This window comes from Corythoichthys intestinalis, chromosome 1 (assembly GCF_030265065.1).
Source record: "Corythoichthys intestinalis isolate RoL2023-P3 chromosome 1, ASM3026506v1, whole genome shotgun sequence".
In the NCBI taxonomy this organism is placed as follows: Eukaryota; Metazoa; Chordata; class Actinopteri; order Syngnathiformes; family Syngnathidae; genus Corythoichthys; species Corythoichthys intestinalis.
The window spans coordinates 9,817,071-9,833,910 of record NC_080395.1 but is presented as its reverse complement, the minus strand read 5'-3'; the positions used below and the strand labels follow the sequence as shown (position 1 = coordinate 9,833,910).

General features: G+C 38.2%; 1 protein-coding gene across 1 annotated transcript in view; it reads left to right on the top strand.

The window, feature by feature from the left end:
• Positions 1 to 664: 664 nt before the first annotated feature.
• LOC130914577 (CD81 antigen-like) overlaps positions 665 to 16,840 on the top strand; it is a 65,885-nt gene continuing 49,709 nt past the window's right edge. Inside the window, exons 1-3 of the mRNA XM_057833945.1 lie at positions 665 to 672; positions 721 to 821; positions 911 to 1,122. Of these exons, the coding sequence (XP_057689928.1) occupies positions 665 to 672; positions 721 to 821; positions 911 to 1,122 (321 nt within the window). The remainder of the gene's footprint in view (positions 673 to 720; positions 822 to 910; positions 1,123 to 16,840) is intronic.

The following is a 16,840-nucleotide window of genomic DNA, read 5'->3' as shown; positions in this document are numbered from 1 at the left end:
GCAATTAAAAATAACCTGGGAAGCAATGTGGGGAAGAAAGATAGTAGTTGATCATTTTCTTAACACCCTATGTTCTTTCCCAACGCAGAGAAAATATATCAATTGGTGTCCCTACGCACAGTCATGGTTGCACTTTCCATCATGCATTTGGACAGAAGTTAAATGGCTGCAGTTTCATTTACTGAAAGCTCAACAAATACACTAGATGGCAATATTTAGTCACAGTCATATTTAGAACAGTGCCGGCGTGTTCTGGCACAAATTAACCCTTGGTACAGTGAAGTAATCTGTGGGTACAGATCACTAAAATGTGGGTACAGTTTAGTAATCTGGGAGTACAGATCACAAAAAATTGGGTACAATTTACTGATATGGGGGTGCAGATTTCTAAACGTGGGTACAGTTTACTAATCTGCTTGATCTGGGAGTACAGATTTACTAAACTGTGGATACAGATTAGCTATGAAAAATATTATTTTCTGCCCTGCCTTTGTAACAAAACAAATATTTACAGTGCATTTTTAAACTTATGCCATTTTTAAATAATTTTCATGATTTTGACTGTACCTAAAAAAAAACACAAATTACAGTACATGCAGTTAACGTCTCACACTTTGTGAGGCGCTAAAAATTCCAATTCGGTAGTAGTGCAAACTCAGCCAAGATGCTGCTGTAAGCAAGTACAGTAGGTGTTATCAAACGCTTGAATTTTGTCAATAGTAGCCCAAATTTGATCCACCCGCCCAACGCATTCCTCTGCCGCCCCGAGTCATTGAAAATAGCCCAACTGGGATGGAACCCGCCCGATCTGGCAACATTGGGTAAAATGGTAGGAAGAGTCATCACTCACTCACAGTAACGGTTTGATTTGGAGAGGCGTGGCCGGAAAAGGGGTGGTGCGGCCGGGCAGGGATTGGCGGGAGGCTCGCAAGAAGGAGGGGGAGCTCCGGAGCCAAGCCGTCGGCTAGCTTGGGTGTTGTCTTCTTCCAGTACTGTGGAGCCGATCTTCTCGCCGTCGTCCCGTTAAGTCAACTCGTCTCAATCATCTCCGTCACCATGGGCGTCGAAGGCTGTACCAAATGTATCAAGTACCTGCTCTTCTTCTTCAACTTCATCTTCTGGGTGAGCTAGCGTCTTGTTATTTTTATTTTTTTTAAATGGCCCCATTGTGCTGCTTCTGCTGCTGTTGTTATGTGTGGTGGTCCGCCCCCCCACGGCCCCATTTTTCTCCTCGCCTTCTTCATGCTGGCCGTCCCCCTCGTTCGTTCCAAACGCACGAAATACTGGCCAAGCAGCGGTTTTGCTCTTAAAAACAAAAGAACGCATGCAAAATCGACGAATTGACGCCAAATGTCATTTGGGGTCCAGAACTCACATTTGGGCCTTCACGCCCCCATTTTGGTCACTATTGACGCCAAAGACGTTTAATCCGTTTGAATGGGCGTGCCTGAGAGTGAATGGATTTGTTTCAGTGCCATTGACGATGATAGACGTCCTATCACGTAGCTATTGTTGTCCTTCTGCTGTGAATTTTAATTAGTTTATGATTAGTTAATAGTAGTAGACGTCCAATCCATTTGAACTGGAAGGGCTGGCAGTGAATGAATCTTCCAGTTCAATTGGATTGGACGTCTACAAGCCCTTACAGTAGACGTCCAATCCATTTGAACTGGAAGGGCTGGCAGTGAATGAATCTTCCAGTTCAATTGGATTGGACGTCTACTGTTAGGGCTTGCAGTCAATGAATCTTCCAGTTCAAATGGATTGGACATCTACTGCCGACAATTACAGCCGATGAGTTGAAAAAATAAATAAAAATGCAAAAATCTTTGAAAATTAATTAAGTAAGTGGTTTTGTTCATCGGTTATCAAAGTAGTTGACCTCAGTTTGAGTGTATGATTGTTTTATTAGCGTGTGGGCGGGTTGGTTTTCTAGTTTGTGAGTCTCTTCGGATTCGGAGTAAGCGTGTGTGATAGTTTTAGTGAGTGTGGGAGAGTGTAGGAAGGGGTGAGCACTGCTTTCCATCTCACTGGCCAATTCCTTGTGTGCGACTCATGGAAGCGTTTGCGGGTTTTCCAATTGTTGACTCCTCCAGGAAGAAGTCTTGTTGTTGTTGTTGTTGCCATGTGCAGTCGAAAGTCGTACGTGCTTGTCATCAAGATTTTGGGCGTCATCCCACTCGGTTGTTAATGTCATTCCCTCTCTCCGCACTGTCCGTGTTAATTAGGGCGTAGGGCTGAACGATATTGGGAAAAACTGAAATTGAGACTTTTTAGGGGCGGGTTGCGATATATAGCGATATTAAAACTAGAAGAATTAATAGATCTGTTTGGGAAGACTTTGGTTGACTCGCCATGACCACATTGCATTCATATACTAGTTTATTCCAGGTTAAGGGCGTTCGTTTGTGAATGATGAAGATTGCTGTATATAAAAGGCAGATGCGGGTAGTAACACTTTACATTTACTCCGTTACATTTACTTCAGTAACTTTTTGAGAAAAATGTACTTCTAAGAGTAGTATTACTAAGCAATACTTTTTCCTTTTACTTGAGTAGATTCCTGAGGAAGAAATGCTACTCTCACTCCACTACTTTGGGCTACACTTGAGACGTTACTTTTTTTCTTCTTTATTTTACATAGTGACTTTATTTTTGCCAGAGATGCCAACAGTAGCCCCACCAGTTTCACCAATGAGACGCCGCAACCATAATTACTCCATTATATCAATCAGACTCAAGCCTGCAGTTCTTCTATCACGCCAGCCTGTTCAATCACGTCGTCTGTAAAGCACCATAAGAAAAATACGTATTTGCGGTATGTGCTGAGAAAAAAATACCATATTTAAAAAAAAAAATTTGAAAAAATCAAACATCATAAGTATTTACTGTAGTGCTGCAACGATTAATCGATTACTTTGAGTATTCGATTAGAAAAAAAGAGATTCGAATAAAATTTAGTTGCTTAGAGTATTCATTTAATTAAGTGGCGTTTTAATGGTTTATTTTGAAGTGTTTGCATTTAGTTTTATTGATTTGGGTGGATACACTGCCCTCTAGTCTGCCTCATTTCACATGGCTGAATCCAGCTGCTCCACGTTAAGACCAACGTCAGCCAAGTTTTTGTTTGAGCTAGTGTTTTTTTTAATGCATTCGTAATTTAGTTTATAGGTTTATTTAGTCGTTTTTTGTTGTTGTTGGAATGTGTCTGAACCATTTGTTAAGAGCATTGTAAAAAAAAAAAAAAGCGGACTTTTGCTATGTAAGTTAGCCATTGTTGTTTTGTTGTACATAGATCCTCATTTATTTTTTTATACCGTTCAAGGCTCAGCTCAGGTATTTAAATTTTTCATGTTCCTTATCCGATTACTCGATTATTCGGTTTAACTCAAGGGTGTCCAAACTTTTTGCAAAGGGGGCCAGATTTGGTGTAGTAAAAATGTGGGGGGCCGACCTTGGCTGACGTCCTTTATGTAGAACAGTATATTTAAGCAAATTTTAGCAAGCCATTTAATGTGTCACATTTGCTTAATTATTTTTTTCTCTTTCGACTCTCGGGCTTTTGCGAAATACTGCTGCTGTGACATTAAACTAGCTTCAAGTTGCTTCAATTTCTCGCTGCGTATCTTCCCTGTAATCTTGTCGTATATGTCAGCGTGTCCTGTTTGGTAATATCGCCTCACATTGAACCCTTTAAAAACAGAGACGTCTCTTTGCAAATGAGGCAGACACAGTTTTTGCGTATTTTAGTGAAGAAATAGTCTAATTTCCTCCTATCCTTGAAGCGTCGGCCGTCACAGTCAACTTTCTTTTTTTGGTTGATTGTGGCCATTTTAGAAAATGGAAGTAATGAGTCACACGGAGTAATGTTGCTTAGCCCTTAAATACCTCCAACATGAAGCAATTATCAGAGAATCCCTAAATTTGAAAAATAAGGTCCTAATGGAACCTTTTTTTCAAATTTGTAAAAATAAAAGTCAATATGTGTAATAAGCGCTCTATATCTATAACCCATGCTAAATCATGTGGTTTTTTTTTTTCTCATGGAACCTGCAGATGCATGTGTTGACTTGCATCCATCACTTTTTTTTTTTCCAAAAAGAAATGTCAAAATTCTAAATTAGTCTCAAAATCATGAAATTTTAGTTGTATCAAATGTGATACAATTGGCAATAAAGGGTTAAAGTGCTGCTGCCTTTTAGTGGGTAAATGAGGGGCAGCATTTTGTGTGTAAGCTACTTCATATGCTGTTTGCAATACTGCTGACCAATTCATTAAGTCTGTGTTCGGGCCAGAGGTTATTGATTTTGAGACAGAGGCTGGGGGCTGGATAAAATTTGACCACGGGCCACATTTGGCCCCCGGGCCGGACTTTGGACATGTTTGGTTTAACTAGTTCATCCATTAATTGACTAATAAAATAATCGATAGTTGCAGCTCTGCTTACAATTTAGACTAACTTAAAACTGAAATAACTAGAACTTAAAAATAGCTTGACACAAATGGAAATTCAGTTGAAACACATGGGAAAAACACCTAACTTTTAAGTGATGTGTGTTATCAGGCATAGTGACATTTTTAGGTAAGAAATAAAATTTATTTTTAGAAGATCTAGAAGCTTTTTAAATGAAAGCCGTGAATTAGTTTTTTTTTTCTTTTTCTAGTCACATCTGAGATGCAGTTGTTAGCTGTTTTCAACAATGTTTATCCAAAATAAAGACATTGATTGTCTGAAAATTGTTCAATATTAGGTGAACTGTCTTGTTTTCTCATGTATATTTATAACTGCTCTTTACCTAAAAAAATGTTTTATCTGATTACTCGATTAATCGATAGAATTTTCAGTCGAATACTCGATTACTAAAATATTCGATGGCTGCAGCCCTAATTTACTCACAATGTTACTCATTACTTGAGTATTCTTTTCACCAAATATTGTTTTACTTGTACTTGACCATGTTGTCTGAATGACTACTTTTACTTGAGTTATATTATTTTGAAGTAACGGTACTCTTACATCAGTACAATTTTTGGCTACTCTAACCACCTCTGATTAAAGGAATCCAGGAGGCCATGTCTCTGCACACTTGCTGCTTTTATGAAGCAAAAAAAAAAAAAACAAAAAAAACAATTGCACGTTCTGTGATGTGACACATTGCGATGGCGATCTTCAAATGAAATATTGTGCAGGCCCATATAGGGCGTATTGTGTGCAGGAAATTACCTCATTGACGCGGCTAGTTGTCCAGTCTGCTTAGTTCAATGAGCAACCCTCAACGAAAAAAGTCACCTGTTATCAGAAGATTGATGTTATTTTAGGGTTATGAATGGAATACTAGGAGTACCACAATTAAATGAATTTCTACACAGTTAATACAAATTTTTAAATTAAAAAAGTTATGTACAGTGTTTCCTCAAGATACCAAATCAATTCATTCCGGAGTGACTTTCATATCAATTTTTTCCTATAATGAATCACGTTTTACATGTAAATCGTCTAATTTGTTTCAAACTGTACTAAAAACGCCACATTAAATTTGCTGCCATTTCCTCTGATTGCCTGTCTTTATTTGTAATGCTTTGTCACCCCGCTCGTGGCGCTTAAGTGCAACTAGTTTGTTCTGCTTATTCTACAGATGTTATCACATGACTACTATTTCTTGCGTTTTGTGCCTTGAAAAAGTCATATTATTCTTACATTGTACATATACCTACATGAGCATTGTGTAGCACAGGACTGGGCAAACTATTCCACGAAGGACTAAAGTGGGTGTGGGTTTATGTCCCAATTCATCAAAAGGAAACCTTTTCACCAATCTGGTGTCTTGCAAGCACAATCAGTTGATCACAGTCAGGTGCTTCTTCTTTCAGCAGAGACCTCAGGGGTCAGCACCCGCGGCTCCGGAGTCACATGCGGCTCTTTGAACATTCTGGTGCGGCTCAGTTTTGCATTAAAGATAGGCAGATCAAGTCAGGATCACTGTTTTGTGTGTTAACAGAAGACACAGTCGACCTGACGGAATCAGTTCAAAAATCAATACCTCTACTTAAGAACGTTTCTACATTAAGAATTTTCCTCTTAAGGCACATCTCAATGGGAAATTATTACCTCTTGTTAAGAAATACATTTTCAATACCTTCAATACATTATAAAAAATACACTATGGCTGGTACTCACAGCTCCCAGAGTTGACTGAAAGTAACAGTTATAGCTGCTCTGCCATTGGCTATTGCCTAGCACTCCTGGCATCCAATTCGCTAAGAGGAACCTCTACTGTATGTGTATGTGTGTATCCCAGCATCCTCTTCATTTGCCTCTCGTGTTCCGACAGCTTTACATGAGTGTATTAACTTTTTTTTACATTATGCACAACTCAGATTTTTTTTAATGTGCAATAAACTAATTGTTACATGTATTGGTTACATGTTTTGATGCATTTTAGGCATTCTAAAATATTTATGTCTGAATTTTGGGTGGCTTGGAACAGATTAGGCCATTTACATGGAAAATGCGTCTCTACTGACAGAATTTTAAAGTTAAGACACTACTTCCAGAACCAATATACAGTATTTTGTAAGTAGAGGTACCACTGTATGTGGTGGAAAACACTCAGGTGACTTGAAGTTCTTCTCTGACACCCCCAATTTGGCCAAATTTCAAAATTGTCAGATATGCATGTATCATTGAAAAGCTTAAAATCTCAATTTTCTGGGGGAAGAAAAATTTTGAACAGGAGGGCATTTAAAAAAATAAAAATTAAAAATTAAACAGCAAAACCCTATCTGGAGGTGAGAGCACACGAGAGTAGAATTACAGACGCCATTACTATAACGAGAAATTATTGCGTACTTACCTTATTTCGATCCAAAAACTCCATGTAGCATGTATCACTGAGTGTCAAGACACAGCTGTGAATGGCCACAGCTGGATTTTTTAGGGATTTTATGGGTGATACATGGTAATATAACAAGGGTCGCGATGCAGAAATCGTAGACATCAAGGAGTGACCGAGATTTTCATTTTCATATATTTACCCTTTTAAATGTTTTTTATTTTCAATTTTTCTTTGTTTGGATCGATTATTAATCATCTAACATATCGGAGAAAATGCGACAGTAACAAAAAAAAAAACAATTAAGCGATAGTTATGAGGTAAATATCCGTGACTTTTTTACAGACATTTATTTTTTTCATTGTGACGTAATTTGTTTAAAAGTTTAAAATATGCGAGTGAATAATTTTTTAAAGTCGTTTTTTTTTTTTTTTTTTTTTTTTTTAAAGAAATATTATACAACAATTAATGACTATAAGCTAAAAATGACAGACATTTTGAATAGAAAGTATAATTAATTACCTTCGTTTTATGGCTGGGTTGAAACAAAAGCAGTTGTGCGACGCCTGTAGACAGGGGTTTTCAGGGTAAAACGGGCAGATTAAAAATAGTTCGGGGGCTTCATGCGCCATGAATCTGCTATGGCAGCATATAGACATATTGTTCTATCAAACACAACAGTCATTTTGTCTTAAAATACAGTAGTTTCTTTTAAAAAGGAGTGCAAGGCGCAGAAACTGCTTTTTCAGTCTTGTCTGTGTTTTCCGCCATGTGATTACTATTTTGTTGAATCTGGGTTGAAATGGCTCTTTGAGTGTTAATTAAATTTTGCAGACCCCTTGGTTAAACTGTCCGTGCTAGATTAGTATGAACAAAAACCAAGACCCACAGCGGCCCTTGAGGACCGGTTTGCCCACCCCTGGTGTAGTAGTGCTTTGTGTATTTAATTTGTTTACATTTATAGTCAAACGTAGTTGCAGTCTTAGAATTCCATTACCCAGCGTGTAATGGGTTTATGTACAAGAAAGTGTTCTCTACACTGGCTGGTAGAGTGAAAACAAAACTGTTCATTAAACGTTTGAGCATGATCTGCTTATTCGAATAATAGGACAGCACAGTAGTTACCAGGGGTGTGGCAAAATATCAATAAGTGATATATCGCGATACTGAATAGCCAAAAAGGTTATCCATTGCTAGCACCAAGAATCAATATTTCTTATTAAAAATATTTCAGGTTTTTTTTTGTTTTTAAAGAAAAAAGGAACCAAAAGGTTGCTTTCAAAATCTTCTGTTAGAATAGTGTTGTTAGCAAACTGGCTGCCATTGTTGGCGCTAGACATTTAATTAATTTTGACTGGGCTGGACATCTAGCGCCGTCAATGGCACTGAAACTAGAGCATTCGCAGCCAGTCTTTTGTGGGCATTTACAGGTCACGTCCTGTTCTTTTTGGGTCTTTTTCAGGTTGCTTTCTCTTGATTTTGAGTCCATTCGTATTGTTTTGGGGACATTCTCGAGTCGCTTCCTTTTCAGTAACCCAAAATCAACCTGAAGTTACTTGTAAATGCACCAAAATCAACAAGAAGTGACCCAAAGTATATGCCCGAAAAGTAAAAGGAAGTGACCGAAAATCAACAGGAAATGATGTAAAATGCCCCAAAATTAACTTATTGCCTGGCATCGGCTGCAACTGATGGCCATAGACATCCAATCCGTTTTAAGTTTAACATTTGTTAATTCACTGCCACCCCAAGTTCAAATGGGTTGGATGTCAACTAGTAATAAACTCAAATTCAGAGCTGAAGGACAAAAATAGCTTGTTTTTCTATTTATTCATTGTTTTTTTTTTTTTAGAATATCCTAGAATGATTTCCTGACCCATGTATCAGTAATTGTTTAATTGCCATATCGTGAGATCTTCGTTATCGTGAGCCTTGTATTGCAAATTGTATCGAATTGTAAGGTACTCTGAGATTCCCACCCCTAGTAGTTACATTATTACATTGCCGCTTATCTATTACTGTGCGCATTATCTTTCGTATGATGAATTCTTTTTTTGTGTACCAAAGCTTTCATATCTCGATGTACAACCAAAATAAAAAAATAAAAAATCACATTAATCAATTTCAAACCAGAACCCCGTGCGTCTTTTTGGTGATCTGTAACTAGTTACCACTCTTAAATGAGTCAATGATTCGTCATTGCAATTTTTCTGCCTCTGAGTTTGTTATCTAACACAGATAACAAGCGCCCCTGGGTCCAACCATTTCTTGATAACCAGGGAAAAATTAAATAGGGCAGCAACTGGGATAGAAAGGCCAGTATTCATTTACAGTATAAAGGCAAAGCCCCCCTTTATCGCAATGCTGACACGATTAATCGACAACAAAATCATTATTGAATTAAATTGCAACTATTTTCATTGTCAATGAATGGATTACAGACATTGTTGACTTGTACAATGACAATAAAGCCTTTCTATTCTATTCGATAAAATGAAGAACAAATTAGAAAATTGCGATGGGAGCTTTGGTAGGTACAGATCTAAGACCCGCCCAGTTTATTTTGAGGCGTTTTGCTGTCACTTTCTGTTTATTTTGGGTCACTTCTGGCGATGTCCCCAATCCGATCACGTGAAGATCAGAAATAGGGCAAATCGGGCCATTTTTAAGAGGACAGGAATCGGGTGAAAATGATCGGGTTTTTAAAATATATGTAGCGGAGAACATAGACAAGACTGAAAAAGCAGTTTCTGCTCTTGCACTCCTCTTTAAAAGAAACTGCTGTATTTTAAGTCATAAGAACTGTTGTGTTTGATTGAACAATATGTCTATATGCTGCCATAGCAGATTAATGGCGCATTAAGCCTTGTTCATCTCAATACTTTGTTATGTACCCTTTGTTGGCAATAACAGAGGCCAAACGTTTTCTGTAACTCTTCACAAGCTTTTCACACACTGTTGCTGGTATTTTGGCCCATTCTTCCATGCAGATCTCCTCTAGAACAGTGATGTTTTGTGGCTGTCGTTGGGCAACACGGACTTTATACTCCCTCCGCAGATTTTCTATGGGGTTGAGACCTGGAGACTGGCGAGGCCACTCCAGGACCTTGAAATGCTTCTTACGAAGCCACTCATTTCTTGCCCTGACTGTGTGTTTGGGATCATTGTCATGCTGAAAGACCCAGCCACGTCTCATCTTCAATGCCCTTGCTGATGGAAGGAGATTTTCACTCAAAATCTCTCGATACATGGCCCCATTCATTCTTTCCTTTACACAGATCAGTCGTCCTGGTCCCTTTGCAGAAAAAGAGCCCCAAAGCATGATGTTTCCACCCCCATGCTTCACAGTGGGTATGGTGCAATTCAGTATTCTTTTTCCTCCAAACAAGAGAACCTGTGTTTCTACCAAAAGTTTTATTTTGGTTTCATCTGACCATAACACATTCTCCCAGTCCTCTTCTGGATCATCCAAATGCTCTCTAGCGAACCGCAGACGGGCCTGGAAGTGTACTTTCTTCAGCAGGGGGACACATCTGGCAGTGCAGGATTTGAGTCCCTGGCGGCGCATTGTGTTACTAATAGTAGCCTTTGTTACTGTGGTCCCAGCTCTCTGTAGGTCATTCACTAGGTACCCCCGTGTGATTCTGGGATTTTTGCTCACCGTTCTTGTTATCATTTTGACGCTACTGGGTGAGGAGGGAGTTGAAAGTCCGTGTTGCCCAAGGACAGCCCCAAAACACTCTGCTCTAGAGGAGATCTGCATGGAGGAATGGGCCAAAATACCAGCAACAGTGTGTGAAAAGCTTGTGAAGAGTTACAGAAAACGTTTGGCCTCCGTTATTGCCAACAAAGGGTACATAACAAGGTATTGAGATGAACTTTTGGTATAGACCAAATACTTATTTTCCACCATGATTTGCAAATAAATTCTTTAAAAATCAAACAATGTGATTTTCTGTTTTTATTTCCACATTCTGTCTGTCATGGTTGAGGTTACCCATGTTGACAATTACAGGCCTCTCTAATATTTTCAAGTGGGAGAAGTTGCACAATTAATGGTTGACTAAATACTTATTTGCCCCACTGTATGTGATTTGGTCAAAAACTGTAGGACAAGTAGTGTTTTGGAAAATATACGTAAATTTTTTCCCCAAAACCTGCGTTTTGGTGTGATTGGTCATATTTTTGGGGGTCAATAGAAAAATTCCCTGCGACGCACGAGAATTACGGTCATTTTGGTGTATGAACGGTGTCGGTGGGTCAAAAGGTTTTGGCTGGGCAGCGTGCAATTTATCCTTAAATGACAATGACAAGGGCGATTCATCGACTATGAAAAATGTTAGTTTATGGCAGCCCCATTGGGCGTGTTCTTGTGATGGGCGAGAGGGTCCAAATTGCTCGGAAATGCAAACAAATGGATGAGCAGCGTTCCCGGAACGCGCGTGTGCAAAAAGGAGCAATTCCAATGAAGGAGCACTGCGCCTAAAAGCAGCTTATTATTTGTTTTAGCTGGAGGTGCTTGATCCCCAAATGCAAGGAGTGCTGATGGAAAAGCCGGCGTCACCATTACTTTGATGCTTTGAACTAATTTTTGCAATGAGTTGGCAGTTCATACATAAATGACATTTTATTTTTTGTTACATTAAATTTTAGCTGTAAATGTACTTCGACATAAAAACAGAACACTACGAAAGTATAAAATATCATATAATGGAACTGTTCGACGCGGTCATTGATTTCCAAAGTAAAACGGAAGTGTTTGTAAATCAGATATTTGCATTTTTTTAAAATAAAAAAATATGTAAACATAAATATAAAAGGAGCATAACTGTTCCTGTTTTGCTTAGCATATAGTTTAAAAATGAAATTAAAAGCGAAAAAAATGCTTCATAATTTTTTTTTTTTTAACAACAATAAAACCGAAAAAATAAACTAAATATCCTTTTTTATTGTTTTTTCATTTTTTGTTTGGTTCATTTACAATGTGTTTTAATCAATTATAAAAAAAAAAAAATAAAGCAAATATTTACTGTTTTTCCTCATTTTTTTAGTTTAAAGAATAAATTCTTGAAAGTAATATTGTTTTTTCCCTTTATTATTGAAAAAAATATAAGGAAATTTACTATTAACCTGCCATTGATACCTATAGATGTACCATTCATTCAAACTGGGACCTGTGAATGTTCATCCTTCACTGCCATTTGATTGATTGATTTTTATTTCCAGCCGTTATAAAAGGAATGCAACAACAACAAAGGAAGAAAAACTTTTATAAAAATAATAATAGTAATATTTATGAGTGTAAAAAAATCAGTTCTGAGATATATCATTATATTTCGTCATGCAATTCTCATATCGATCCTCACACGTGTGTTTTTGGTGGAAATAAACAATTCAGTGGTTGCACCTCTTCTCCCGTCCAGTAGCTGGCAGCACGCAGCAGCATTGCCTTGCACTCTGCTGAAGTAACAACAACATGAGACTAATCCGAGTAGAGATTTGTGTACGTCACCTTGTAGTGGTTGGCCACCATTACTGGGGTTATACACACCTAATAGCAGCCCAGCGATAGTCAATGTAAACAGTATCATTAGCTGCTGTTGACTGTGTGCTGCGGGGCGGCACACCTCAGCAATGGCGGACGGGGTACTTCCGGTCGTTTTGCTCGGATTAGTCCTTTTATAAGTCTGAAATTTGGGCTCATTTTGGCTCTTACTGCAAAAACGGAGGCATGAACTATTTAGAAACCTACAGTGCCTTGCAAAAGTATTCGGCCCCCTTGAATCTTGCAACCTTTCGCCACATTTCAGGCTTCAAACATAAAGATATGAAATTTGATTTTTTTGTCAAGAATCAACAACAAGTGGGACACAATCGTGAAGTGGAACAACATTTATCGGATAATTTAAACTTTTTTAACAAATAAAAAACTGAAAAGTGGGGCGTGCACTATTATTCGGCCCCTTTACTTTCAGTGCAGCAAACTCACTCCAGAAGTTCAGTGAGGATCTCTGAATGATCCAATGTTGTCCTAAATGACCGATGATGATAAATAGAATCCACCTGTGTGTAATCAAGTCTCCGTATAAATGCACCTGCTCTGTGATAGTCTCAGGGTTCTGTTTAAAGTGCAGAGAGCATTATGAAAACCAAGGAACACACCAGGCAGGTCCGAGATACTGTTGTGGAGAAGTTTAAAGCCGGATTTGGATACAAAAAGATTTCCCAAGCTTTAAACATCTCAAGGAGCAATGTGCAAGCCATCATATTGAAATGGAAGGAGCATCAGACCACTGCAAATCTACCAAGACCCGGCCGTCCTTCCAAACTTTCTTCTCAAACAAGGAGAAAACTAATTAGAGATGCAGCCAAGAGGCCCATGATCACTCTGGATGAACTGCAGAGATCTACAGCTGAGGTGGGAGAGTCTGTCCATAGGACAACAATCAGTCGTACACTGCACAAATCTGGCCTTTATGGAAGAGTGGCAAGAAGAAAGCCATTTCTCAAAGATATCCATAAAAAGTCTCCTTTAAAGTTTGCCACAAGCCACCTGGGAGACACACCAAACATGTGGAAGAAGGTGCTCTGGTCAGATGAAACCAAAATTGAACTTTTTGGCCACAATGCAAAACAATATGTTTGGCGTAAAAGCAACACAGCTCATCACCCTGAACACACCATCCCCACTGTCAAACATGGTGTTGGCAGCATCATGGTTTGGGCCTGCTTTTCTTCAGCAGGGACAGGGAAGATGCTTAAAATTGACGGGAAGATGGATGCAGCCAAATACAGGAACATTCTGGAAGAAAACCTGTTGATATCTGCACAAGACCTGAGACTGGAACGGAGATTTATCTTCCAACAGGACAATGATCCAAAACATAAAGCCAAATCTACAAAAGAATGGTTCAAAAATAAACGTATCCAGGTGTTAAAATGGCCAAGTCAAAGTCCAGACCTGAATCCAATGGAGAATCTGTGGAAAGAACTGAAGACTGCTGTTCACAAACACTCTCCATCCAACCTCACTGAGCTCGAGCTGTTTTGCAAGGAAGAATGGGCAAGAATGTCAGTCTCTCGATGTGCAAAACTGATAGAAACATACCCCAAGCGACTTGCAGCTGTAATTGGAGCAAAAGGTGGCGCTACAAAGTATTAACGCAAGGGGGCCGAATAATATTGCACGCCCCACTTCAGTTTTTTTATTTGTTAAAAAAGTTTAAATTATCCAATAAATTTTGTTCCACTTCACGATTGTGTCCCACTTGTTGTTGATTCTTGAAAAAAAAATAAAATTTTATATCTTTATGTTTGAAGCCTGAAATGTGGCGAAAGGTTGCAAGGTTCAAGGGGGGCGAATATTTTTGCAAGGCACTGTATATTTAAGCAGGTTTGGACTTGGTTTTGATTTGCTTAGCCAAAACTGCACCCGAGGAGGCAAGATGGATATTTAAAATTTCTTTGTTAAATATTTTGCCCCCTCCTCTCACAATAGCCGAACTCCTTCTCTGCTTTAACGCCCATTTTAATTTTTTTTGACATACACATATCGCAATAATCATCTTCAAGTGTAGTATCGGGATTAATCGGGATCAAATCGTGACCTGTGAATCGTGATACGAAATGTATCACCTGATATGAGGCAATAGACACCCCCAGTAATAATGATAATAGTAATAACACATTACATACACATGCATACAGTATGTAAGCTCGAAAAGGGGTGGGGAAAAAGCTTTTTTGGGTCCCACCCGTTATTCATTCCTCAAAATTTTAATCGGAGCACACTCACTTCTAAATATCATCATAATCATCATTGGCATCATCATCATCATCATCACTAGCATCATGATCATCACCATCACTACCAATGCCATCGCCATCAACATTGTCCCCATATATAAATTCTACATTCAATAGTCAAATTATTTATAATAACAAATTGACTGGTGCTCATGGTGACAACCATTGTTCAAAAGGTGCATATTTTTCCTAATCCATGACTGGGAGGGCAGTCAAAATGGATTGGACATCTAGCACCGTCAATAGCAGCCAGTTACTGTATTGGCCCAAATATAAGATGGTGTTTTTTCTATTAAAATAAGACTGAAAAAGAGGAGGTCGTCTCATATTCGCAGTCTAGACATTATACCCATTCACGACGCTAGATAGCGCCAGATATCATTGACGTGATGTTCTGTCATGACAGATCTCAGCTCCTCAGCTACTTTGGTAGGTGTACAGTCATGTAACTATCTGGATGAACATGTTAAAAATTCATTTTTCCTAAAAATGACCCAAAGGTATGCAGTGCCCGGTGAATGTGACCTGTTATTTGTCTGTTGAGGAGTGTTTGGGTCGGTACCTGGCGCCAGCTCGTCTCCCCGACTCAGGAGAGGAGGAATTACACTCGATTTGTTGTAGCAAAAGGTGAGCAGGAGCGTTTTTTATTAAGGCCTCGTCAGACAAAACAGGTTAAAAGTGAAGTCGCTTCAGTTCAAAGCAGCAAAACTAGCTCATGATAGTTATGAGTGGAGAAATATATTGATTTTTTTTTTTAAACATCTTTTTGTGGCTGCGAATTAACAACTCTCTCACTTCAAATGGATTGGACATCTACCCCGTCAAAGGCAGTCCATGTGTTAAAGCGCATAAGTGCATCAATGGCACTCATTTTTCATTTGTCCTCTATTATTATTTATTTCATGTTTTACGGATTTGATGACTGTCTTGAAGACTTTACTGGCGCATGATACAGTTATGCAGACAGAAACGAGTAAGAGTTCCACAATTACATTACGTAACTCTGTGAACTGTAATAGTATTAGTCATATGACAACAGTAGCTGCAGTGCTCCAGCAAAATTGGTAAGAAGTCATTAAGCACAAGCAGAAATTATACATAAGGCACAAAGTCAATTTTGTCAGGTGTGCCTTATAGTCCAAAAAATACGGTCGTCAAATCGGATTTTGTATTATTGACTGTTCAAAGGAGACCATTGGCATCATTTAGCCTCCCAAAGAAACTGTTTTATTTATTTATTTTGTGTGTGTGTGTGTGGGGGGGGGTTAACAAATACAGAGTGGCCAGACCATGAATTTAAATAATCGTACAAACTACTCCATGCAAATTTATGTTGTACTGTTTAAAAACAAAATTGGCATTGGCCCGAATACAAGACGGTGTTTTTTACATTGAAATAAGACTGAAAAAGAGGGGGTCGTCTTATATTCGCGGTCTAGACATTGTATACATTCACGAATTGAAGCAATGTTCTGTCATGACAGATCTCAGCTATTCACAAATTTAACCAGTTTGCATTATTTTATTGCAATGTTTTTCCTATTCAGATTTGTTTCAAGACTACAGTTTGACTTCACTTTGATGGTTAATGCAGTTATTGCAATTTTGTTGTTTTATCACAATAGATTGGTTTATTTACTTTTCAAAAACCAGAAGCCATTCATTTACGAATGTGATTGCACTTTAGTTTACATATTGAAATGTTCAGATATTAAGATTTCAATGAGGCAAAATAACATGCTTTTTCTATCAAATATATTGTTATAATCATTTGTTTTGGATGTACTGTAATTATTTTCTGTGTAAAAATTAATTGGGTGTTCAAAAAGTCTTTTTTCAAATTTGAGTCGTGAAAAAGAGGGTGTCGTCTTATAATCAGGGCCGTCTTATATCCAGGCCAATTCGGTAGTTAAGAAGCTGAAAAAAGTGGATTTCAAAGTTTTTTTAAATGTATGATGTATTTTTTATGTCAACAAGATCACTAAGCCCTACATTAAATCCACTATCAAAAAAGTTGTCGTTCATTTGATCATCGATCAGTCGTCAATTTGTCTCAAAGGCTCCATTGGGGAGCATTTTTTTTTTTTTGATCTGTTGGATTTTGTTGGGTCATTCAATTGTTATTGGTTTTCAGGCCTGTTGTATTCCAAATAACCTGTGATGCTAACAAAAATCTTCATGTTAGATTGGATGGGGACTAA